At 38.9% G+C, this 25,524-nt stretch overlaps 1 protein-coding gene across 6 annotated transcripts in view; it reads left to right on the top strand.

The window, feature by feature from the left end:
* The window catches only part of LOC110092659 (histone-lysine N-methyltransferase SUVR5), an 86,323-nt gene that overhangs the window by 24,511 nt on the left and 36,288 nt on the right, over nt 1-25,524 (top strand). For 5 of the 6 annotated variants that reach the window (XR_003702397.1, XM_020817305.2, XM_020817307.2 and 2 more), the window contains 2 exons: nt 4,887-5,189; nt 5,272-5,382. The exons of the other annotated variant lie outside the window; for it this stretch is intronic. Coding sequence is in view for 4 of the 5 variants with exons in the window: in XM_020817305.2 (XP_020672964.1) it covers nt 4,887-5,189; nt 5,272-5,382 (414 nt within the window). In the remaining variant the exon portion in view is untranslated. The remainder of the gene's footprint in view (nt 1-4,886; nt 5,190-5,271; nt 5,383-25,524) is intronic. 6 annotated transcript variants of the gene reach the window in all.

Genomic DNA, 25,524 nt, shown 5'->3' with positions numbered 1-25,524 from the left:
CCAGGGACCACGATGGCTCGGGATGACGGAACCATGGGATCTTGATCGGGTCCATCATCCATTCCCCCACCATCAGCTTTAAGTGCAGGATGGTGAAATTTCTACTTTAAATATCAAACTCTCCAAATTTCTAAACATCCAAACTTTCCAAATTCTCAAATTCTCCAACTATTTTCAAATCCATACTTATTGCTGCTACTATATGCCAGATGCACGTATCTCTATACGAATCTGATTGACGACTAGCCTTAATCGAAAGCTCGTGATCGGGAGGGGTAATTAACTATAGGGGCTTGCGCCTATAGGAAACCAGAACTCAGATCATAAAGTCCTCGCATAATGAGGGCGAAATCTCTGGGTAGTGTCTTATCTACAAACCCATCTGCCTTCCAAAATTTACCCCGGAACTTATTCCGTTAAAACTCCCTCGCCGAATAAGAAAAGACGGGCGGAGGCCGGGGTTGAATTTTCGGAGCCCACAAGTGCATGTGCAGGAATATTTTTGAAAATATTTGTAAACGTCTTCTGTCTGCTTGTAAGAAGGTTGTAGATCCGGTGGTGTATTGTAGCAGCTTCTGAATTGACTTGTTTGCTCTTTGTACAGGTAAACTGTCGTGCACTACTTGTCTCTTTTTGTAGATGGATTATAGTGCACTAACTAATCTCTTGCTTTAATATTATAGATGCTTGTAGATGTATCACTGTATGCATGATAGACTTTCTGTAGTCATTTGTGGGCACACCATAATTTCTTCTAGCATCTACAACTTTTTATTAGTGTTTGCACATAGATGTAGTATGGGTTATCATGTTTTCTGATACGAGTGATATGAAGATTGATGTCAATTCCAATTTCTTTATTAATAAGGTTGAATGTATCTGCTTGTATTTTAATGTTGCTTGTAGAGCATTGTTACATAAATATGCACTGCGGTCCTATGTTGTACTCGATAGGTGCATCCATAATCTTCATTGTTTGCAAGTAGGCTATCATGCTCATTTACAATTTACTTGACGTCGACCACAAGATGTTGTATTCATTGCACACCTTCATATACCCGTAGGAGTTTCCACATATTTATAAGATGGCTAATTGAAGGGACATCATTACACTTGTAGCTCAACTATTGTCGTATGGTTCAACTATCATTGTCATTTGTGAACATAATATCACACTTCTACCATTCTTATTGGATGCCAATTATAGATGAGTCATGTTTTCTATTATTCCATGCTCGATCAATGTCTTCCAAAATTACATCTGAAAATTTTTCATCCTCCCTGGTAGGTTGTGATGTATATATATGATTAACTTGTCACCTTTAATCGTTAATATTTGCCATCCAATTGAAATGACGATTTCTGTTGATTGTCATTTGGGGATGAGGTATGTCCAACATTGAGAGTGGGTTGTCAAGATCTAAAGGGCTCATACTATGGCTCTATGATCAAGCTCTTTCTCCCATGGCCTTCTTCAATTAAAGATCACCTTATACTTGCAATATGTATGATGAACATGACACTATTAATATTCTCAATTTGATTGAAGTGACAATATCTTGAACTTCCACTTAACACTTTGCATTCAAAGTGAAATGATGAATTCATTGGAATTTTCTGTATCTTTCAAGAAATCATTCCCCTCAATTATATTTAAACCCGACTCAAGCTCAAATTCAAGTTCATTGTCATTTTGTTCAAATCAAGTTCCCTTGTGACTTTATTCAAGTCTCAATTTTTGTTCAAGTCCTCAGCATAATCCTTTGCTCTGTTGTTCAAGCTCAAGTCCAAATCAAAGTCCCCTGTGATCTTTTGAGTTCAAATCATATTCGAATCAAAGTCCAATTCGTTGTTATTTGTTGCAAGTCTAAGTTCATATTCATTTAGATCAATTGAATCAAGTTCATAAATTCTCATTTATCCTTTGAGTTTGATCAAGCTCAAGTCTTGTGTAAGTTCAAAAATTGATCCAAGTCCTCTGTAGTCCAACCCAAGTCTTTGCTTGAGTTTAAATGTTCAACTCATGTCCTTGTTCATTTGAGTTCTTCTGCATATGGTTCAGGCTTAGTTCATTCAATTTCATTTATTTAAGTTCAAGCCTTTGTTAGTCATTTGATTTTTATTCAAGTATAAGTCCTTATTGTCCAAAATTTCTTCAAGTCCTTATCTTTCTCAGATAAAATTTTGGCAGCCTCCTGGCGTCTCTCCCATTTACGGGAAAAACCAAGAGGCAGCCTACCCGTCATGTCAAGAAAGACGTGCATGGTCGGTGTTGTGAGACACCGCGACTGTAGGGTTTGTCATCCACCACGCCAAGAAAGGCGTGCATGGGTTATTAAAAGTAGATATTTAAAAAAAAGCAGTTCTTTTCCCATGTACGAGTACTTATATTTTTGCCCCACCACGCTAAGAAAAGCGCACACAAGGATCGCCTGCTTCGTTGTAAGCACCGCACCAAGTTCCATCCCACCACGCTAAAAAAAGCGTGCATGGGTAATCATGATCAAATATAATTAAATATTTAATTATAACTAATTTTAGTTAAATATAATTAATCATTATTATTAAACAATTAATTATAATAAATAATTAAAAAAAAGATTATACATGACCTAATAGAGATTTGTGCTGGATATGAATGAGATTTAACTTGATCCCGTCAAGATTTGGAAAATTATGCGAGATTTGAGTTGAATCTCATTAAACAAGAGTTAGGGAACTATTAAATCTCACTTCTACTCAAATTCCCTTCTTCCTATTCGCGGCTTAGCGGGATTTGGCCGAAGAAGCGAACGGAAGAGAGGGAGTTACCTTCGCAGGGAGCAAGCTCCCAGGTGTTGCTTCCGATCTAAATAGGAAGAGGCGTCGTCGGAGGAGGTTAGGGCACCGATCCTCTCTCTCTCTCTCTCCGCGAACTGGAAAGAGGCGGAGGCGGAGAGATGGAGTGTGCCTTGCGTGGAATCAGAAGAAGTTGAGAGATTGAGGATCTTAGGTGGTCCTGGTTTCGGCCTGAAGCAGGCCCGAGGAAGTTTGGATGTAGTCGGGCTGGCTGCAGGGGACTTCGGTCGGGACAGAGGAAGAAGGCAAGGGATTTTCGGCTTGAGGGATTCAATACAGTGAGTGGAGGCTTCGGTTGAAGGTAGCAGCTATATGAGATGTTGGGTTCGGTGGAGAACTGATGGGAGGAGGTCGGAAGTGGCGAAGCTTGCGAGCTCTGTGTTTGGGATGAAGCGAAGAAGAAAGGGGCTAGAGTTCGGTTTGGTGTGAAATCGGAGGAAGTAGAGGAGGAATCGGGAGTCTTACGAAAGTGAAGAGAGCCCCGAGAGTTTCACTTCCTTCTCCTTTTATTGATGCAAATGAGAGCGGGAGTCTGCGTGCTCTGCTCTAAAACAGCGCCGCTTGCAGAAGTATGGAGCGACTGTGGCGACGGGATTGTAGCGAATGATGAGATTTTCTGCAGGATTTGTGTACATGTATGACAGAGGCTATGGTATGTATTTTTTATTTGATCTTTCCCTTTTTTTATTCATAGCAGAGGTTAACAAGTGCATTTTCATTTTATAGGGTAATATTGATCAACCTTGCCATGGCTTCTCTTAGCATCAACAACCTTAACGGAATTATTTTGTAACAAAATTTTGAATTATCTCCATTTATCTTATCGAGTGCTACATGTTATCTTAATTCTAGTTTACGCAAGTATAGTGCATTTTCATTTTATAGGGTAAGATTGATCAACCTTGTCATGGCTTCTCTTTAGCTTCAACAACCTTAACGGACCTATTTTGTAACAAAATTTTGAATTATCTATCTCCATTTATCTTATCGAGTGCTATGTGTTATCTTAACTCTAGTTTACGCAAGTTTTTTAATGCATAACTTCTACCTATCTTTGCTGTACTTTTTTTTCTTTTCACTTTAGTTCTATCTTTCTATCTTCTGGATTTTTGAAGTATCTTGTGTTTTAATTCTATATGTTGAAACAACTTCTGCCAATTTTCTACTATCATATCTATAGTATATGTTAATTGCATTGTCTCATTAATGTGATCACTTCTTACCCATCATTCTTAGTTTCACCATAATTCCACCATAACATTTTTATTTGTCACAATCAGCTTAATTTTTAATGACTTTATTTTACACATCACTTAAATCTATATAAAATACATGACTAATTCAGTTTTATAGAATTCACCCTTAATCTTCATGACATTTTCTTTTTTCAAAGTATAATGAGGACAATTCTTAATTTTATGATCCAACCTTAGCATTAGAAGTTATGTGCCCATCCATTTTATATTTTCCATAATATGCTCAATGAAACTATATCAATATGACCTAGACATTACTATATCATTCATGTTATTGACTAATAAGGTATAATTTTACACGCCTAAAACTAGGTAGCGCGTTGTTTCCACCCCTACAACATCTGGTATGCTAAGCTCAAACATGGCATCGGTTTGTGGAACAAGGATCGTCAAAGGGCTCATTTTCTCTATCATTGCATTTTGCTATCCTGTGATGTTATAAATCGTGTTAGAAATATACATACCATGTAGTAGGTTTACAGTTGAAACAATAACATTTGTATTTCTATCATTTCATATGCATTGAAGGATGGAGGATTAAGTCAGGATGCTTTCTTATATGATGAAAAAATTCTATTTCTTGTTGTAAACACTTATCATCAGTAGCCTTATCCCAACTATTTGGGATCAATTTATGAATGATCATTATTCTCCATTTGTTCCCGATTGTTGCATGAGGTTGCTAAACCTATTTTTTGCTATAGCTTGTTTGCACAGTATCTATATAATAATAATTAACATATGTTCTGACTCCTTGCATTTTTTTTATGATTCTCCTTGGCTTGAGTAAAGTGGAGAGGAAAGTGGCAAACAGGATTTAGATGCCCCACAGTTGATTGCCCATTGTCAACTTTGAGGGCCAAACCTACTCATGAAAGAAAGAAATATGTTTCCATTTTTTTCCCTCGAACAAAGACATATTCATGGGTAGATATGCTGCTAGTTTGTCCAATCGAAGAGTTTCCAGAACCGCTTGCTTATGGAACTCATTGTAGTTGGAGAAAATTAGTAAAGGATTTGAGCACCCCACGTCGGTATATCATGCAAAAACTTGCTGTTGCAATGCTAAATATCAGCGACCAGTTACATACAGAGGTTTGAAATTCATATTTCCTCTTATTGTTGTTTTCCCACTTTTCATCTTTAAATTTTCTCAAGTAGTAAAGTCAAATCACAGGCTGTCATTGAGGATGCTCGTAGGACTATAGCATGGAAGGAATTTGCTATGGAAGCATCACTTTGCAGAGCCTATCCTAGTCTTGGAAAAATGCTTTTAAAGCTTCAAAAAGTACGTTTTAAACCATTTCTTAACTGAATTCATATTTTAGCCCATTTGGCTTATTTATTTAAAATCTACAAACTTAATGATGCCTTAGCATGACATAGCTGCTCAGTGAACTAATTGACCAAGTGGAGGAAGAAGTTTGATCTCCTGCCTTATTTTCTAGCTTTGTTAGAAGGCCTATTTGCCTATTTTTATGTTTTTTTTTTGAGAAAACTAACAATAATAATTTTTCTATTGCTTGCAAAGCCTTATCCAGCACTATTGGAGCTACTAAATTGCGAACGATTGGCCTTTTACTTGCCCTCCCTGTGATTTAATTGTATTTCATATCCTCTGTAAGTTCCTTTGAGTCTGCAATGTTCCTAGCAAACCCTCATTTCATCATCTACCCAAATGTGCGGTGTGGCAGGGTCTCCACTAAGAAAATATCATTGAAACCCCACAAATAAATAAACATGGTAAGGATGTATGTTGTATGGGTATTCAAACTAGGAAACCTTGTTCCATTATCATTTTAGGGCCATGAAAGATGGGCTTTTGTTAAACATAAATAATAGTAGGGTTAAGAAGTTTTGAAATTTGCAGGTTCCAACTTCTAATTGTGATGAGCGAATAGTTGCTTTGGGATTGTAACAAATAAGATTGAATTATTACATTGCTAATTAATAACTCATGCTTCAATCAAGTTAAATTCTTAGAACTTTCTGTTGGAAGGTTAAGTAAAGGTATGCCGTTACAAGAGGTTAGCAAGACAATTGCGATAACAACAAAATTTAAATAGTAGTTCTAATAGCATGTAAACAAGAATCAAAAGCGTAACATCAAGACATGGTCACTTAGGTTCTTACTCACTCAATCACTCTAAGGCTTAGCGGTTGAAGATGAAGCATACAATGAGAGAAATTGCCACTAGGAAGATAGTATCGAAGGTCTTTGTTGATGGAGAGGTAGCCATGGACGGAGAAGGGGTAGATCTCCCAACGAGAAGCCAAGGCGTCTTAGGCTTTTGAAGATCGATCGTCTCTGCTAAGCAATAGAGGTTGCGCTTGACATATCTCTCCACAGTCTCGTCGTATTCCCAATCAGGATCGTAGAAAGGAGAGAGAAGAATGTCGATCTCCCCACGATCATTGTAGGAGAAACCATGATCAACCTCGGGATCGGCCATTCATCATAAGCATGAGAAAAGGAAGGGACACAAGAAGGAGGAAGAAAGAGAGAGATGGCGGTGGGGAGGGAAACTGGCGGCTTAAGGAGGGAGAGAGGCCGGCGGCTTCAAGGGGGAAGAGGGACTAGGGTTTGGAATCAGATTTCAGTAAATCATAAATAAATTCATATTTAATTAGATTTGGAGGGAATCAAATTGAAAATTGAATTCAAATTCAATTTGGGTTAAGGCCTCAATAGGAAAAACAAGGAGAGAGCTCATTAATGGGGGCCGGCGGGTTCAAGAGAGAGAGAGGGAGTGTGGGAGCAATTTATGAGCTTCCAAATCAGCACATAGGAATTAGGAAAGTTTATTATGAAATCCACTTCAATTTGATTTTCAAACCGATTTGGATCTAAGTACTTTCTTAATTAGGATTTGCAAATAAGGAAAATTTTTGAAATTTGAATTTCAAATTTCAAATTGTGATAATTACTTTCCTTTCTATTGAAACGAAATTAAGAGGGGAGTTATGATGATTGAAATCATCATCATGAGCGAATTCCTTGGGTGGGTCGGCGGTGGGTTTGGGCTCGGGTGGGGACGGGTGGTGGAGCCAGTGGGGGAAAAGGGGTGGGTTAGTGGGGACTAAGTGGACGGTGGGCTTGGGGAGGTGGGATTATGTGGTGAGCTTGGTGGTGGGCTTGGACGGTGGTGGGGGTTATGGAAGGCTGGCGGGTGGGAATGAGGGAAGAGGTGGAGAAGACGAAGATAAATGAGAAAACCACGAGTCGAGGACTCTTCCAACGACTGGTGGGCCTTGTGCTTGCTCACTTCGAGCTCTCTCCCTTCTCTCTAGCTCTCTTGCAAGAAGAAGAAGAAGCAAACAAAATTTCATTAAACATTCATCCCCCTTTTAAGACACAATGGGCCACTATATATAGGCCTCTCCACATGAAAAGAAAAGTACAAACATGCCCTCCGGGCTACAATGACAAGATACTCCCCATAAGGGTAAAAGCGGAAAATAACAAAAAAACTAAATAAAACATCATGCATACAACTAGATAAAACATAAAGCGTCAAAGTAAAGACGCTGAAGCGTAGCCGTCGATCTACGATCCCGTCGCCAGTACACGTGTCTGAATCTCTAAGCGATGTCCTCATTATTCTCCTCAGGTGGGAGAAAACTTGACCCCGTCGAGTCAATATCTCTAGAACTCTCGTACCACTCTAACAGATCAGGATCGAATCGCTGCAGCTCTTCGCAGTCAATCCACTTATTCTCCGTCTCTGGCTTCCCCGTCCATTGAACTAGGTACCTTCGGCGGCCACCTCCTCTAGTGGAAATAATCTCATCACCAAATATAGCTTCAATCTTCTTCGCAGGGGTGTGGATAGGGATGTTTTGGAGTGGGGGTAAGCTAGGGTTCTCACCAGTTGGGTTCACACATGGCTCTTTATTTAGTGGATTTGAAGGGTTAAAACTCAGGACCCTCAAAGGCTACCAGATCTTCAATGTTAAACGTAGGATTAATGTTAAAACCTTCAGGAAGGTTTAGCACATAGGTATTACTATTTATTTTTGAAGTTATTTTGAAAGGTCATGCGCTCCTTGCTGATATAGGAAAAGGGGGGGGGGGTCAAAACATTTTGAATTATAAATTTGGTGAGCTTTTAGGTCCTCTACTAGAATCAGCTCATTAATGTCTCGTAGAGAGCCTTTTTAGCTCATAAATTGATGTACATTCCTCCATTTGCTGTCTCTTTGGTTCCCGTGCCTTGGCTCCTTGGTTCCCACGGTTGGCTCTTGGTTTCCTATGACTGGCTCTTGGGTTCCCGTGCCTTTGGCTCCTTGGCTTTCCCGGTTGACTGCTGGGTGGCCTTTCCCAATCTTTGGTGCCTCGGTTCCGTGCGGGCCGCTTGGGTTTCCGCGGCTGCCTCTTCGGGTCCCTGGCTGGGCTGTTTCCCGTGGCTGTTTGGGGGCTTTTTCGTAGCTTTGGTGCTTCGTTTCCTGGAGTTGACTGTTAGCTTTTCATCTCCCTCATTTAATATAGAATGTGTAAGGTTTTTGGGGCTGTTTGTATTCCCCTCTAATGTCTATAAATATGAGATGTTGTGGCTGTTTTAAGGAGTGAAAAAATGTGATTTTTGGAAAGAAACCTGAGGGTTTTTGGAAAAGCTTGCGAGCTTTGTCAACTTCTTCTTCTTCTATCTCTTGGGGAGACTTGCGAGTTCTTTCCACCCTTCTTCTCGGCTTCTAACCTCTTTCGTCTCTCCGCAAGTGCCATTCCATCTGGATCTTTTTTCTCAACATTTGGCAAGCAGTTTTAGGAAAGTTATTGTCTTTATTGTGTTGTTTGTTTGTGTCCAAGTTTGTAATAGTTTATTATAATATGAAAGTTGTTATTTAGTTCAATTGTCATATTTAGTGTCTTTTTGACAATTCATGTCATTTTCTATTTCTTAGAAAGGTAGTCTTTTTGCGATAAAAAATTTGGGGTCCTCTCCCAAATTTTTGATTGCATTAATTTGGTATTAGAGCAAGTTAGGAAGTCTTTATCTTTTGTGATAAAAAATTTGGGTCACTCTCCCAAATTTTTGATTACATCACTTGCATGTAACTTTTTAACGATCCCTGGTGGAAATCGCTCCGGTTGGATCTGAACCATTACAAAGTCTCCAATTTCAAATTTTTTGAATCGTTTCTTGAGATCTGCATGCAGTTTATAATTAGCATTGCTTTGTTCAATTTTGGTTAATTTCCCTATGCAACTCTTGGAGATGGGATGCAAACGCAGATGCAGATTCAAATGCTCTATGCTTATGACACATAGGGATCAGATCTATCGGCTGTCTAGGTTGGTATCCATACACAATTTCGGAGGGACTTAGACCTGTAGTTCGATTGACTGAATTGTTGTAGGCAAACTCAGCTAAAGGCAATTTGGAATCCCAATCCCGTATGTTATCTCCCACCAAGGTCCTTAACAGATTTCCTAGGCTTCTATTCACAACCTTAGTCTGTCCATCTGTCTAGGGGTGGAAAGCAGTAGAACATTAAAGTTTGGTCCCCATCTTGTGCCATAAGGTTTTTCAGAAATAACTCGTAAACTTAACATCTCGGTATAACACAGTAGTTTTGGGTAGCCCATGGAGTCTAACAATTTCGTCAAAATATAGTTTGGCGATCCTAGAAACATCGAAAGTTTTGGAGCACGGGAGGAAGTGAGCCATTTTAGAGAATCGATCAACTACCACACACACAGAGTCATGCTTCCTCACAGTTTTGGGTAACCCTAAAATAAAGTCCATGCTAACATCTTGCCAAGGTTGGTTAGGCACAGGGAGTGGTGTGTAAAGGCCAGTGTTTTGCTTCCTTTGTTTGGCCAACTAACAGTTATGACACCTCTTTACTAATCTGCTAACGTCCCTCTTAAGACTTGGCCAATAAAATTGATTTTCATTAGCAGTGATTGTCTTGGTTTGACCGAAGTGACCCGCTAAACCACCAGCTTGTAATTCCCAAACAAGAAATTCATGAAGAGACGTTTTGAGAATATAGAGTTTTCGGGATTTAAACAAATATCCATTTTCCAACATGAAATCATCTATAATCCGTTCACCTCCAGTTGTTAATGCAGAATATGTTTCTTTTAAAATCAGGACAATCTAAGTAGTATTTCTTAAGTCGCTCGAAACCTATCACTTCTGTCCTCATCTTACGAGTAATCATCATCCGACGACTTAGTGCGTCGGCAGCCTTATTCTCAGATCCCGCTTTGTGCCTAATCGTGTAAGTATACTCTTGCAAAAATTCAACCCACCGACCATGTTGCGCATTCAGTTTCTTTTGAGAGTTTATATATCGCAGGGCTTCATGGTCAGAGAAAATGACAAATTCTTGGGGAAGCAGATAGTGTCTCCAGTATCTGAGGGATTGAATAATGGCACATAATTTTTTATCATAGGTAGAGTAGCGTTGCCTAATGTAATTTAACTTTTCACTAAAGTAGGCAATCGGGTGTCCCTTTTGAGATAAACTCCTCCTATGCCAATACCAGATGCATCACACGTCACTTCAAAAACCTTAGAAAAATTCGGCAGTCGCATGACTGGTGCTTCAATCATTTTTCTTTTTTATCTCCTCAAAGCCTTAGAGGCAGATGCCGTCCAGTGAAATTCTCCTTTCTTCAAACAGTCAGTTATTGGACCCACTATAGTGCTAAAATTTCTAAGAAATCTTCTATAAAATGTGACCAGTCCATGAAAACTTCTAACATATATGATATTCTTGGGTTCAGGCCATTCATTGATTGCTCTTACTTTTTCAGCAGATATGCCTTGGGAGGATATAATGAATCCCAAAAAGATTACGTGATCGGTGAGAAAAGTGCATTTCTTGGGATTGGCAAACAACTGATCTCTCCTCACGACTTCGCAGACTCGCCTTAAATGATCCAAGTGTTGATCCACCGACTTACTATAAATCAAATTGTCATCAAAGTAGACCACTACAAATTTTCCTAGGAAAGGTTTGAGGATCTGAGTCATCACTCTCTTGAACGTACTTGGAGCATTGCTAAGGCCAAAAGACATCACCGTCCATTCGTATAAACTATCTTTGGTTTTGAACGCGGTCTTCCATTCGTCTCCCCGGCGGATCCTAATTTGGTGATAGCCACTTTTAAGATCGATCTTAGAAAAAAGTGTGGCTCCGGTCATCATATCTGGCATGTCATCTAACCGAGGGATTGGGAAGCGATACTTGACCATGATTTTGTTGATAGCGCGGCTATCAACATATATTCTCCACGACCCATCCTTCTTAGGGGTAAGAAGGGCGGGAACAGCACACGGGCTAAGACTCTCCTTAATGAAACCGCATTGTAACAACTCATCCACTTGTTTCTTGAGCTCTTCATGCTCAGCAGGGTTCATTCGGTAATGGGGTAGATTTGGTAATGAAGCTCCGGACACTAGGTCAATAGCGTGTTGAATATCCCTTAAAGGTGGCAGTTGGTAGGGGAGATCTTCTAGGAAGATGTCAGCAAAAGTTTCCAAGAGTGGTTTTACTTCCTCAGGGACCGTCTCTTCTTGGGTCACACTCACTTCCCGAGCTACTAAGGCATAGAGAAGGGCTCCTGATTATAGTTCCGTGCCCAATTATTTAGCAGTTAATAAGTTCAAGCCTGAGCTGGGTTCATGGTTTTAAATTGCGCAATATGAGGCTCGCCTTTGCGCAATTCTAGTAAAAAACGCCTCGATGCTTACGCCTCGAGTTTTTTTTTTTAGGCTTGCGCCTCAACTTGGTTGAGGCCCATCTTGAGGCCTGCCTCGCCTCACTGGCATGAGGCTTACGCCTCACGCTATATATATTAAACTTACATAAATCTTGAAGTAAATGCCCGACATTGGACTCTATAGGAAAGGAGGAAGGGGAGAGAGCAGTTCATCATAATGATGATTCAAATGAAGAACCTCTTAGTGATGACAGTGTTGATGACTTATGAGTTCTTAGGTGATATGTCATTGCTATTCGTTTTTGGAAATTGGAATTATATGTTAATGAAAAAATACTGGGATTTGGGAAAGATAGAATTTTGAGTTGAACTATATTTCATGTTGTCTTATTATTGGGATATTTTGATTTCACTTCATATCTTATATTTTTTTTATGTTTTATATTATTCACTCATTAGTATATAAAAATTTATCATTTTATGTTTACGCAATCTTTTGATTTTGAGGCTTACGGCTTAAAACGCCTTGAGGCTTACGCCTCGCATCACGAATGAAAAACGCCTCAATACCCGAATACGCAATTTTAAACATTGGCTGGGTTTAAGGGAGTTGGGCTTGACGTCCTCCTTGGTGGACTTGGGCTGGGTGGGTAGGAGTTTAATTTTCTTGCCATCGTGTTTAAAACAAAGTTGTTAGATCGGTCATAGATGTGCACATCGTTATCAAATAGCCAGGGGAGGCCAAGGATTATTTGGCCAACATCCATAGTCAATACATCACACCAGATTTTATCCTTATATCCAACGAACTCAATAGGAACGAGACTCCTATCTTTCACCTCCAAGGTGGTCGAATTGATCCAAGCAAATTTGTAGGGGTTTGGGTGTGGTGTGGCTTTCAAGTGGAGTTTATAAACCATCGCAGACGACACAACATTTATACAACTTCCACTGTCGATTATGACTTTGCAATTCTTATCTCCAATCTTGGTGATAGTGTAGAAGATCTAGGTTCTTCGCCAGTCGTCGCTTAGCTTAGGTTGTGCGAAGGCATACCTAACGACTTGTAGGTCTAAGTGATCCAATTTTTGGAGGCAGTGGATCACGACAGTATCTTCATCGCAGAAAAATTTGTCGTCGTCATCAATGTGATGAACGGTATCTGGTTCATCCTCTTCTTCCATGACTTCTTCAATTATGGTAACCTTAAACGGGCTGGAACATTGGGAGGCAATGTGTTCGTACCCATGGCATCTAAAACGCTTAGTGCCTGCAGGGGTTTTGGGTGTTTCCCGTTCTGGTGCTTTACCTTTATAGTCCGGACGAGGTTGAGTTTGGCCAGGGGAAGGCCGACTACTCGGGAGTCCATTGGTTTATTGTAAGGTTGGCTAGAGGAGGATTTGAATTGGTTAGGACGAGGGTCTTGATTTCTAGAGGTGTGGCTCCTAGATTCTTCTAAATCTAGTACAAGACTACAAGCATCTTCAAAAGTGCTCACTCCTCTGGCAAAAAGCTCATTCCGCAGATCTTCTCTTAGTCCAGCTCTAAACATCGACAGAAGTTGGGCAGGAGTGGTGGTTTCTTCCCCGTTACAGCGGATCGTGAAATCATCAAAAGCCTAGATGTATTCCTTTATTGGCTTGCTTCTCTGGGTCAATCTATTCCAACGATCCAAAAGTCTAGGGTAGAAGGAAGGAGGGAGATATTTTCGTTTCAACTCTTGCTTCATCGTTCCCCAGTCAGTCACAGGGTATTCTCCTCGTGTTTCACTCATGTGTTCAACGTTAGTCCAATACTGATTAGCTCTACCAGTCAACTTCATTCTGCGAATCGCACCTTTCTTTCCTCCGAAATATTGTACCACTTGAAATAACTATCCATTCCTTTGAGTCAATCAAGGAAAATTTGGGAATCTAACGTACCATCGAAAGATGGGGCATCTATCCGAATATTCTTAAGCAGTTGGGTATCGTTATCTCTCCAAGGAGTGTCATGTCCAACCGGGTCTTGATTGGGTCGGTAGTGTTCTCTAGGAGGCCCGTAATCAGTTCGGTTATCTTCGCCATAAGGAGAGTGGGGTCTAGAAGGGGTGTAGATTGCAGGGTTTCCTATTATCTCAATGTTGTCAAGCCTCTCACCCGTTTGGCGTCTAAATTCAGTTAAATCCGTTTGGGTGTTCCTAGTCTGTTGCGTAACCGTTCCAAGTTGGCTCACAATTAGGTCTAAGGTTGCTTGGATGTGTTCCGGATCCATGGTTGGGTGCTAGGGGACACTAATGAAGGTTCCTAGGTCAAGGGCAGCAACTAAACACAACGAATTGCTTACTAAAAGTGACTAACAGCAGCAGGAAATTTCTGGACAGCACACTAAACAGTGGATTAAGTCGCCTAGATGTTAAGGGGATACCACTAGGGTGAGGACAACACCTAGAAACCACTTTAAGTTCACTAAAAGGTACCTAAATGTTGCTGGAACAGTGAGGACAACAGATTATATTAAGGGTGTAGTTGTCCTATGCACTTAGAATCGATGGGGGTTAAGGGCAGCACTAAGACACTAGCTAGAATGACTTAAACTCCACTAAATGCATGCAGGAAATCCAGGGACAGCAGTGAAAACAGTGAATAAAATTAATTATGCGATGATATACATGCAAAATTTAAGGTTTAACGCAAGGCTAGACCCTAAGATGTTTTTCTAGTATATGACATGCATGCCTATCATGCTCTGATATCAAATATGATGTAAAACAAACAGGCTAAGAGTTGCTTTGGAATTGTAACAAATAAGATTGAATTATTACATTGCTAATTAATAACTCATGCTTCAATCAAGTTAAATTCTTAGAACTTTACGTTGGAAGGTTAAGTAAAGGTATGCCGTTACAAGAGGTTAGCTAGACAATTGCGATAACAACAAAATTTAAATAGTAGTTCTAATAGCAAGTAAACAAAAATCCAAAGCGTAACATCAAGACATGGTCACTTAGAATTCCTACTCACTCAATCACTCAAAGGCTTAGCGGTTGAAGATGAAGCATACGATGAGAGAAATTGCCACTAGGAAGATAGTACTGAAGGTCTTTGTTGATGGAGAGGTAGCCACGGACGGAGAAGGGGTAGATCTCCCAACGAGAAGCCAAGGCATCTTAGGCTTTTGAAGATTGATCGTCTCTGCTAAGCAATAGAGGATGTGCTTGACGTATCTCTCCACAGTCTCGTCGTATTCCCTTTCAGGATCGTAGAAAGTAGAGAGAAGAATGTCGATCTCCCCACGATCGTTGTAGGCGAAACCGTGATCAACCTTGGGATCGGCCATTCATCATAAGCATGAGAAGGAATGGACACAAGAAGGAGGAAGAAAGAGAGAGATGGCGGTGGGGAGGGAAACTGGCGGCTTGAGAAGGAGGGAGAGGGGTCGGCGGCTTCAAGGGGAAGAGGGACGGGTTTGGAATCAGATTTCAGTAAATCTGAAATAAATTTCAGATTTAATTAGATTTGGAGGGAATTAAATTGAAAATTGAATTCAAATTCAATTTGGGTTGAGGCCTCAATAGGAAAAACAATGGGAGAGCCCATTAATGGGGGGCAGTGGGTTCAAGAGAGAGAGAGAGAGGGAGTGTGGGAGCAATTAAGAGCTTCCAAATCAGCACATAGGAATTAGGAAAGTTTATTATGAAATCCACTTCAATTTGAATTTCAAATCGATTTGGATTTAAGTACTTTCTTAATTAAGATTTGCATATAAGAAAAGTTTTTGAAATTTGAATTTCAAATTTCAAATTGTGGTAATTACTTTCCTTTCTATTGAAACGAAATTAAGAGGGGAGTTATGATGATTGAAATCATCATCATGTGGGAATTCCTTGGGTGGGCCGGCGGTGGGGTTGGGCTTGGGTGGGGACGGGCGGTGGAGCCAGTGGGGGAAAAGGGGTGGGTTAGTAGAGACTAAGTGGACGGTGGGCTTGGGGAGGTGGGATTATGTGGTGAGCTTGGTGGTGGGCTTGGACGGTGGTGGGGGTTATGGAAGGCCGGCGGGTGGGAATGAGGGAAGAGGTGGAGAAGACGAAGATAAATGAGCAAACCATGAGTCGAAGACTCTTCCAACGACTGGTGGGCCTTGCGCTTGCTCACTTTGAGCTCTCTCCCTTCTCTCTAGCTCACATGAAAGAAGAAGAATAAGCAAACAAAATTTCATTAAACATTTATCCCCCTTTTACAACACAATGGGCCACTATATATAGGCCTCTCCACATGAAAAGAAAAGTACAAACATGCCCTCCCGGCTACAATGATAAGATACTCCCCATAAGGGTAAAAGTGGAAAAATAACAAAAACTAAATAAAACATCATGCATACAACTAGATAAAACATAAAGAGTCAAAAGTAAAGACGCTGAATCGTAGCCGTCGATCTACAATTCCGTCGCCGGTACACATGTTTGAATCTCTGAGCGATGTCCTCATCAAATTGATCTCTAAATTGTCAGGCTTGAAACTAATGGCATTATCGTTGTACTGATTCTTTTGAAGTTTATGTTGATTTCCATATCTATTCCATATGTTTTTCGACTTAAAATGATGAAATTGTTGGAGGACAAATGAGACATTGCACAAATCCAATTCAAAATGCATCATATAAATCCCAAATTTATCAAATCATCACTCATTTTAAAAAAATGGACTGTGATGAGGCATCCAAAGCATCAAAATTATCAAAAAAGCACCTCCTGCGATCAATTCAATCAACCTTAACCTAAACGCTGAACAACAAACATGTCTTCATGCAAATTAAGATCGAAATGCCTCGACGGCAATGAAAATTACTCAAATGCATCCTTTCATAAAACAAACTAAATCAATACAGTTGGAACAACAAAATTGCCAAGAAAGTGTGCTCCTATTGCTTGGTTTATTGCAAGGGGAAAATTTGAGAAATTTGTCCTCGTAGGAGATTAACATAAAATTTTGATGCGCACAAGCAATAAAAAAATATTGAACGAGGTTGAATTTACAATTTAATTAAATAGTTTTTTTATACATATATATATATATATATATATATATAATATTAATCAAGTCTCCTTCATATCTCTATGTCCATCCTGTACCTTATAAATTTCGCAAATATTGCATCTCCTCATACTTGCATTGTGGGATATGCCATTCAGATAGACATTGACCTTCCCTCTTAATCTCATCTTCCCCCTTAAAGCATTATAGCCCTTTGCCTGTTGGTAACTCTCTATTTTACCCTTTTCATTTTCTCTACCCTCTCAGCCCTGTCCCAAATTCCCGAGACCTTCTATGTAAAAGAGCGAGGAAGTCACACTTGGCTTTGCTAGAGAAGGCATGATAGGTCCAGCGGTTTGTAACATAGAAGCAAGGAAGACATGCTGGTGCTTTCTGGGAGAAAGCATCGACACCAATAGTATGTGAAGAAGAATAGTTTGGAGCTCACTTATAGAAGGCGTCAATGAGCCTAATTGCATGTTAAGAAGTGTCAAAGTCGCGCAGTAGCTCAACTAGAGGAAGGCTTTGACTACACATGCTATGGTGAGAAAAGAAGTATGACATGAACTTGCTGATGAAGGCCCGATAGGATCAACAACATGTGAAAAAGTTGGAGAGGTTGTGAAAGAACAGACTTAAGATTCAAGTCATAGTTTTTGTTTGCAGCCAAGCATAGATCAGAGACAAAAATCCGACTCTTAACATATGGCTATGGAAACTACGAGATGCCATTGATGAGGCAGATGATGTGCTTGATGAGTTTGAGTAAATTCATGACCAAAATAAGTTGCAAACAATAATGTGTTCCACCATGAAATACATGAAGAGGGGATCCATGTGTGCTCTTCAAATTGATCTGAATCTGAAGATGTTTGAGTAGGTTGTGGAGATATTTGATAAAGTTTCAGCTGATGTTAGTAATTTCCTTCATCATTTAGAAAGCACAAAGTAGTAGTTCGAGTTGTACATAACACTGGAAATATGATCCTTGCCTAAAAATTATTAGTTTGGTCGAGTCAAGCTTGTTATGCAATGGTTGAGGAAGCCATCAAAAGAAAATCAAACTCATATTGTTGTCACTACTTCATATAACAACATTTTGCTGCTATCCATGGTTGGCCTTGGCGGTAAAAGGAAGACAACTCTCTTATAACATGTTTATAAAGATGAAATTACTACGGAGTTTGATCTTAAAATGTGGGATTGCCTTTCCAACAACTTTGATGTGAAAAAGGTCTTTGCGGATATGTAGGAGTCACACTCTACTTTTCTATCTCTCTAAAAAATTGAAGAGGAAAACAAAAAAAGAAAAAGGTCAAAAAAGAAAAGTTGAGAGAAAGAAAAATAAGCTTTTTTTCATTCTCATAGTCTTGCATCCTCGTCGATTGTGTCATGCAGGCATAAAAATATGCAAGCTATATAAAAAACCCAAAATCTAAATTGCAGTGTGTTTGGCTCGCGGAACCTATGCGCATTTTTCTTAGCTTGGTGGGGGATATTCATAGGTGATGCTTGCGACGTAGTGGATAAACCTTTTGCGTACTTCTCTTAGCTGGAAAAAAATCAAATTTAATTGCTTATGCTTATTATTCCAATGTGGCGGAAAAATATTGCACGTTTCAAATACGTACTTGAGAAGTCATACATATTTTTCTTGGCATGGTGGAATAGAATGCCCTTAGCCACAATAATTCATGATATTTATCATGCATGTTTTTTTAAGCTTGGTGGGAAGGTCAAGCACTCCTCATAATGCCTCTTATGCAAGAGATACATGGGGAGTTTGTCGAAATTTTTCAGTGACCATACATGAAAAGATATACTGAATAGACTTTTGGACACATTATAAAAAATAAAAATGTTAAGAGGGAAACGGGTGGGAGAGCAAGTTTAATGTTGGGGAAAACTCTGTAATAGTTGGAGAACTCTTTGGACAGCCACATAAATCCAACAGGGCTCAGCTTCAGCAGTTACGGGAAAGATTTAATGGAGGAAAATTGATATACGGGAGTTCAGGTTGTGAATATTTCAGCCATGCAGCAGGTCCAGATTTCTTTCTTGATAACTTCCAATTAGGATTGATTGGATTAAATCACTCTCAGTTGAATTTGAATTAACTAAAATTCAGAGAGTGATTAGGGAGTCATTAATGGCAAGGAATCATGGGAAGGAGAGAGGGGTTTGAATTCAAATAAGTGGGCCCCAATTACTTAAGTGAATTAATCCTTAAATTTGAAATTAAATTTCAGATTTAAAGCTGCGATTAATTCCTTAATTAAAGGGAGGAAATTGAGGGGGCATTTAACTCTTAATGCAAATTTGAATTTTGAATTTGAAGAGTTAAAACCTTCCAAATATGGATCAAACCCAATTAGGAAAGATTTCACCAAAATTGTCATGGATTTTTCCTTTCGATTTTGCCAACCCAAATTAGGAAAGGGGGTGGTAAGGGGGAAGGGTAGATTCACGGGTTGGATGGGGGAGGTGGCCGGCGGGTGAGGGAGTTGGCCGTGGGCTTGGAGAGGAAGGATGGGGGTCGGATAGGGTGAGATCCGGCGGCGAGGGTGGAGGATGAAGACGACTAGGACAATAAGGAGGAATAACAAGCAAGAGAAAAAAACAAAAGAGAGGAAATAAACGATAGAAGATAAAGAACCGCGAGCCTCGGATGCTTTGCCCTCTCCAAGGGACTTTAATTCACGAGCCCGGATCCATCCTGCGGCTGGTGAAGACTTCGATTCCTCTCATAGGAATCTCATTAACGCTCTCTCACAAGAAGAACACAAGTGTGGAAAATAATTTTTTCATATCAATCAACCATCCTATTACAATAGCTTGAGGCTCTATATATAGGCCACAACATGAGACAATTAAACATTGCAAAATTGCCCCTTGGACCACAACACTCACATAAACTAACCTAGGGGTAAAACAGGAAATAACCGAAAAAAAGAGATAAAATTCATAAAATAAAATTTAAATGACAAATTAAATTAGAGTCGTCGATTTACGACGCCTCCTGTGATAGATGCGCCAAATCTTCGTGCCGATGTCCGCATCATTCTCCCCAGGTGGGAGAATACTCGACTCTGTCGAGTTAGCATCACAACTGCTCAGGTACAACTTTGGATGATTCTTTGGAGACATAGTTTCATCCTCCGAAATGGGTAATAAACCCAATGGGCACTTAAGCTCGCCAATTTCCTTAACCCGTGTCAAGGGATCACCTTCCAAATTGTCGCACTTCTTTTCGCTTGCAGAAACTCGTTCACTCTCCTCGATGGCTTCCTGGCGATAGGAGCAATATGGAGTTCTATGGATATCACCTCCAGAGCTTCCTCAACCTTCTCAGTTATAGGAGTGTTCACTGGGTCAGGAGAAACCTTTGCTTCTGTAGGAGTTGAAATTAAGCCAACCAAGTCTCTCTCTGCAGGATTTGCTGTCACACATTTTTCCTTGTCGACCAATTCATCTTCTTCTTCCTTGATCACCTTATTTTTTTCTTTGATTTGCACTGTGAGTGGGAAATAGAAAGCTTCATTGGCCTCGAGCCATTTGTCAACTCTATCCCCTCTTTCTCTGTTTCTTAGTGCCTTTTTCCTATCCTTTGATGAAGGGGATCTTGAAGAGGTGTAGAGCGATGGGTCAGTCCTACCTCGCTGTAGGTTATTGAACCGTTTGATTGTTTGACGGTGGAGGTCGGCTAAGTCCGCTTGAGTCTCATTGAGATGTTGACTAATGATGCCCACTTGACCTACCATCCATTCCAGAGTCCTTCCAAGTCGATCCGAGTCCATGCTCTGATACCAAACTAATGTAGAACGAAAAACGGCTTTTGCTAGGGAGAGGATTTCTTCTCCAAAATCTGAGAACAATTTCTACTTTGCTTCCCAAAACCTGAGAGAATTCACTGCATTCTGGAAAGGGGATGGGGAAGTGGCTGGAGAAGACTAAGATAATCACCTTACTGGAAATATTAAAGAGGGAGGGAGAGGTTGGAGAGAAACGGTGAGAGAAAAAAAAAGGATTTTCTTATTCAAAACCTGAGAAAATTTTCAGCAGGTAATAAATATTAAGAGGGAGACGGGTGGGAGAGCAAGCTTAATGTTGAGGAAAACTCTGTAATAGTTGGAGAACTCTTTGGACAGCCACATAAATCCAACAGGGCTCAGCTTCAGCAGTTACGGAAAAGATTTAATGGAGGAAAATTGATATACGGGAGTTCAGGTTGTGAATATTTCAGCCATGCATCAGGTCCAGATTTCTTTCTTGATAACTTCCTATTAGGATTGATTGGATTAAATCACTCTCAGTTGAATTTGAATTAACTAAAATTCTGGGTGTGATTAGAGAGTCATTAATGGCAAAGAATCATGGGAAGGAGAGAGGGGTTTGAATTCAAATAAGTGGGCCCCAATTACTTAAGTGAATTAATTCTTAAATCTAAAATTAAATTTCAGATTTAAAGCTGCGATTAATTCCTTAATTAAAGGGAGGAAATTGAGGGGGCATTTAACTCCTAATGCAAATTTGAATTTTGAATTTGAAGAGTTAAAACCTTCCAAATATGGATCAAACCCAATTAGGAAAGATTTCAAATTTGAAATTTGAAATCCAAAATTGTCATGGATTTTCCCTCTCGATTTTGCCAACCCAAATTAGGAAAGGGGGTGGTAAGGGGGAAGGGGAGATTCACGGGTTGGATGGTGGAGGTGGCTGACGGGTGAGGGAGTTGGCCGTGGGCTTGGAGAGGAAGGATGGGGGTCGGATGGGGTGAGATCCAGCGGCGAGGGTGGAGGATGAAGACGACTAGGACAATAAGGAGGAATAACAAGCAAGAGATAAAAACAAAAGAGAGAAAATAAATGATAGAAGATAAAGAACCGCGAGCCTCGGACTCTTTCAAAGGCTGACGGGTGATGCTTTGCCCTTCTCCAAGGGACTTTAATTCACGAGCCCGGACCCATCCTGCGGCTGGTGAAGACTTCGATTCCTCTCATAGAAATCTTACTAACGCTCTCTCACAAGAAGAACACAAGTGTGGAAAATAATTTTTTCATATCAATCATCAATCCTATTACAATAGCTTGAGGCCTTATATATAGGCCACAACATGAGAAAATTAAACATTACAAAATTGCCTCTTGGACCAGAACACTCACATAAACTAACCTAGGGGTAAAACAAGAAATAACTGAAAACAAGAGCTAAAATTCATAAAATAAAATTTAAATGACAAATTAAATTAGAGCCGTCGATTTACGACGCCTCTTGTGATAGATGCGCCAAATCTTCGTGCCGATGTCCGCATCAGTATCCTTCTTCTCAAGGAAAGCAGTTTTAGGTGTCTTTATTGCGTCGTTTGTAAGAGTCAAAAGTTTGTAAGTCATCTTTTAATATAAAAAGTGTCTTTTTGAGTATTTTATGTCTTTTATATCTCCAAGGAAGACTTTATTTTTCTAGCAAAAAATTGGGGCTCTCTCGCAAATCCCAAATTTTTGCTTACATAAGGAAGTCACAATACAACTAGTCTATGTGGATGATATTATCTTGACTGGAAACAATGGAATAGAGAAAGAAAGTCTAATGAAAAATCTTACCAAAGAATTCGATATTAAAGAACTTGGTAGACTAAAATACTTTATTGTAATTGAAATAGCACACTCCAGCAAAGGAATCTTCATTTCACAACATAAATATATTATAAATCTTCTAAAACAGACAGAAAAACTAGCATGTAAGCCATTACCAACACCAATAAAACCAAATCTCAAATTAGGGGAAGCGAAAGAAGATCTAGATGTAGATAAAGGTGCTTACCAGAGACTTGTGGGGAAATTGATATACCTTTTCCACATTAGACCATATATAACATTTGCTGTAAGTTTGGTTAGTCAATTTATACAAAATCCAAAACAGACACATATGCAAACTGTAGACAGAATACTCCATTACCTTAAAGGAAACATAGGGAAAGAGATTCTCTATAGAAGAGATCGTGGAATAACTTTAGAAGCATACACTGATGTTGATTATGCAGGATCACCAGTAGATAGAAAATCTACCTCTGCATACTGTACATTTTTTGGAGGAAACCTAGTTACATGGAGAAGCAAGAAACAAAATGTGGTGGCAAGATCTAGTGCAGAAGTAGAATATAGAACTATAGCCTTGGGAATGTGTGAGTTTCTATGGATCAAGATGATTCTAGAAGATCTAAGGATCAAGTGGGACAATCCCATGAAGCTATATTTTGACAACAAATCAGCAATCAACATAGCCCACAATCCAGTCCAGCATGACAGGACCAAGCACATAGAAGTGGATCGACATTTTATCAAAGAAAAATTAGACAATGGTCTTGCATGTATCAACCATGTACCATCGAAAGATCAACTCGCAGATATCCTCACCAAAGGACTGGATAGCTCCACCTTTCTTAGAATGATTGTTAAGCTGAGAATGACATATCTATATTCCCCAACTTTAGGTGGAGTGTTAAATCTCAGCCTCTCATTCTCATGTTGATCCCATGGCTGCAAGTAGAGATCCGTGGGAAGCCCGTCTTATCACATTGAACACCTTCCATAGATGTGCAGCTGATTTAGAAAGAATTTATATTTCATTATTCTGTAGTTATTTGTTTCCTTATTAAAGCATCTTGCATAGATCTATAAAGAAGGATTATAGTGTATAATAAAATTTAAGTTTTCCTCTCAAACTTCCTGATTTCAACACTTTCAATTGAGGTAAATGTATTGTGAGATGAGATTGCTCTTTTCATTAAAAAGAGCTTGATCGAAATTTTACGAAGGTCTAGAACTGAGTGAAGAGATATGACAGGTTATTAAAGAAAAAAATATGAATTTGAATTATAGCAAAAGATAAATAATGTTTTGGTTTATAATGATTATATGAAGGCTAAAAATCTTACAAAGAAGATATTAAATGAAGTAAAAGTTATACTTTTTAATTAATTATGTAATTAGTGAGGTTTAATGGAGGAAACAATTTCTATAAAATAGTGATGGAAATGATGCAATACGTGAGCCTTTTTTTGTTAACATACAGCAATGACAACAAAAATATGAAGTCTTTATCCCACTACACCATGTCAGTTAAATTCTTCACATTTGTATAAAGGCATTGGACCTTTAGCCTTTATTTTTTCACATTCTTCTTTTGAATTTTTCACCCTTCTTGGCTTTTTCTTGTGCAGCTCACGTACTTCATTGCTCAACCTTTTGTGGTTGTTCTTTTTTCTGTAGTTGTAATTATTTTCTTATAGAATGATATTCCCCTGCCTGTGTGTTGCATCTATATTTAGGAGTCCGAGAGAGAGAGGTTGGCATAAGCCTTATTTCCCATCCAGAAATGTAACTAAGAATTCAAGTAAATCCTAAATTTTCCTCTACGTGAAAGCATGCTACACATCTTGGCCCCTCCCCCCGACCCTGCCACTCTTGAAGTATCCATTCAATTCTTCTTTTTTTTTTTTTTTTTTTTTTTTTTTTTTTTTTTTTTTTTGAAGAGTCCCCAATTCTTCCTCTATATTATATTCTTTCCTACTATCTATCAAGTAATCCGAAGTTACCACGATATTCACTTATTTGCACTGCTCTGCATTAGTTGATATCATAGTCAAAGTTTATGACTCAAAGAGTTCTTCATGATAAAAAATTAAGGCAAGCTTTGATTTTATGGGTAGCATAATATCTTGTCTTCTGCTCAACCTCTTTGGTCTCTGATATTGCCTATAATAGAATTCCTAAAAACTTTAGGACAACCATTCTTTTTATCATATTCAATCAAGACTGTTAAATCATACACAATTTTATTTTATTTTTTGTTGGTTTGTAAGACTAATTTTATTTGTATATATATTTTTTTATTGTTGCTTTTAAAGCTTTCTTAGACCACCTTTCTTAGACCACCTTCTTCTACCTGGTTACAGGATAGTTGCAACAAAAATAAAAACAAAGAAGTATTAAGGAAACTCAATAAAAAAAATTGTAATTTGAAATTTTGAAAAAGGGTTATAAAACTATGAATGTTCAATTTTTTATTCAAGATTGAATTTGAAATTCAAATTGAATTTAAATTTTTCTTGCCATTTGCCCTATCTTTCCCTTTTAAGCAATCATACTTTTTATAACCTCTACAATTTTCTCCATATTGTCCTCCACAATGCACTTTATAATATCCTTAAAAAATTCCTCCACCAAAACCTGTAAACTACTTATCAAATTAAAATTTGAATTTTAGGACTTAATAGTGATAGTGCTGTGATTTGTTTAACAAATCAATTATCTTTTAGTCAAGGTCATAAATTGCTACTTCAGAAATGCTACTTTTAGTAGTTATTAAAAGAGAGTATCAAGGAAGAAAGCATTTTCGAAGTGCATAATGACTATAACTTGATTCAAACAAGTCGACTTAGCTCTGAAAGATGCATAATATATCTTTTGGGATTTGAGTACTTATTGGTGATATTGTAGTGGTTTGGTTAATAAATCAAATAGGTTCTAATCAAAGACATAAATTGCTAACCCTTATCACATGTATGTGTGTACTATCCAGAAATGTTTGGTCATGCAGTAGTCTTGTGGAGTTGATGTTTCTTGTGCATGACTTTTCTTGAGAGTTTTCAATTTTAGTCGTGTATAGCAAGCATTCTCACTGTCATTTTCTGGATATTTTTCTTTCATCCGGGGCCTTGTTTTTTTTTAATTTACTTAAATTG

This window comes from Dendrobium catenatum, unplaced genomic scaffold (genome assembly GCF_001605985.2).
Source record: "Dendrobium catenatum unplaced genomic scaffold, ASM160598v2 fragScaff_scaffold_1313, whole genome shotgun sequence".
NCBI classification, from domain to species: Eukaryota; Viridiplantae; Streptophyta; class Magnoliopsida; order Asparagales; family Orchidaceae; genus Dendrobium; species Dendrobium catenatum.
Note: the sequence above shows the minus strand (reverse complement) of the source record. Positions and strands in the feature narration are given on the sequence as shown.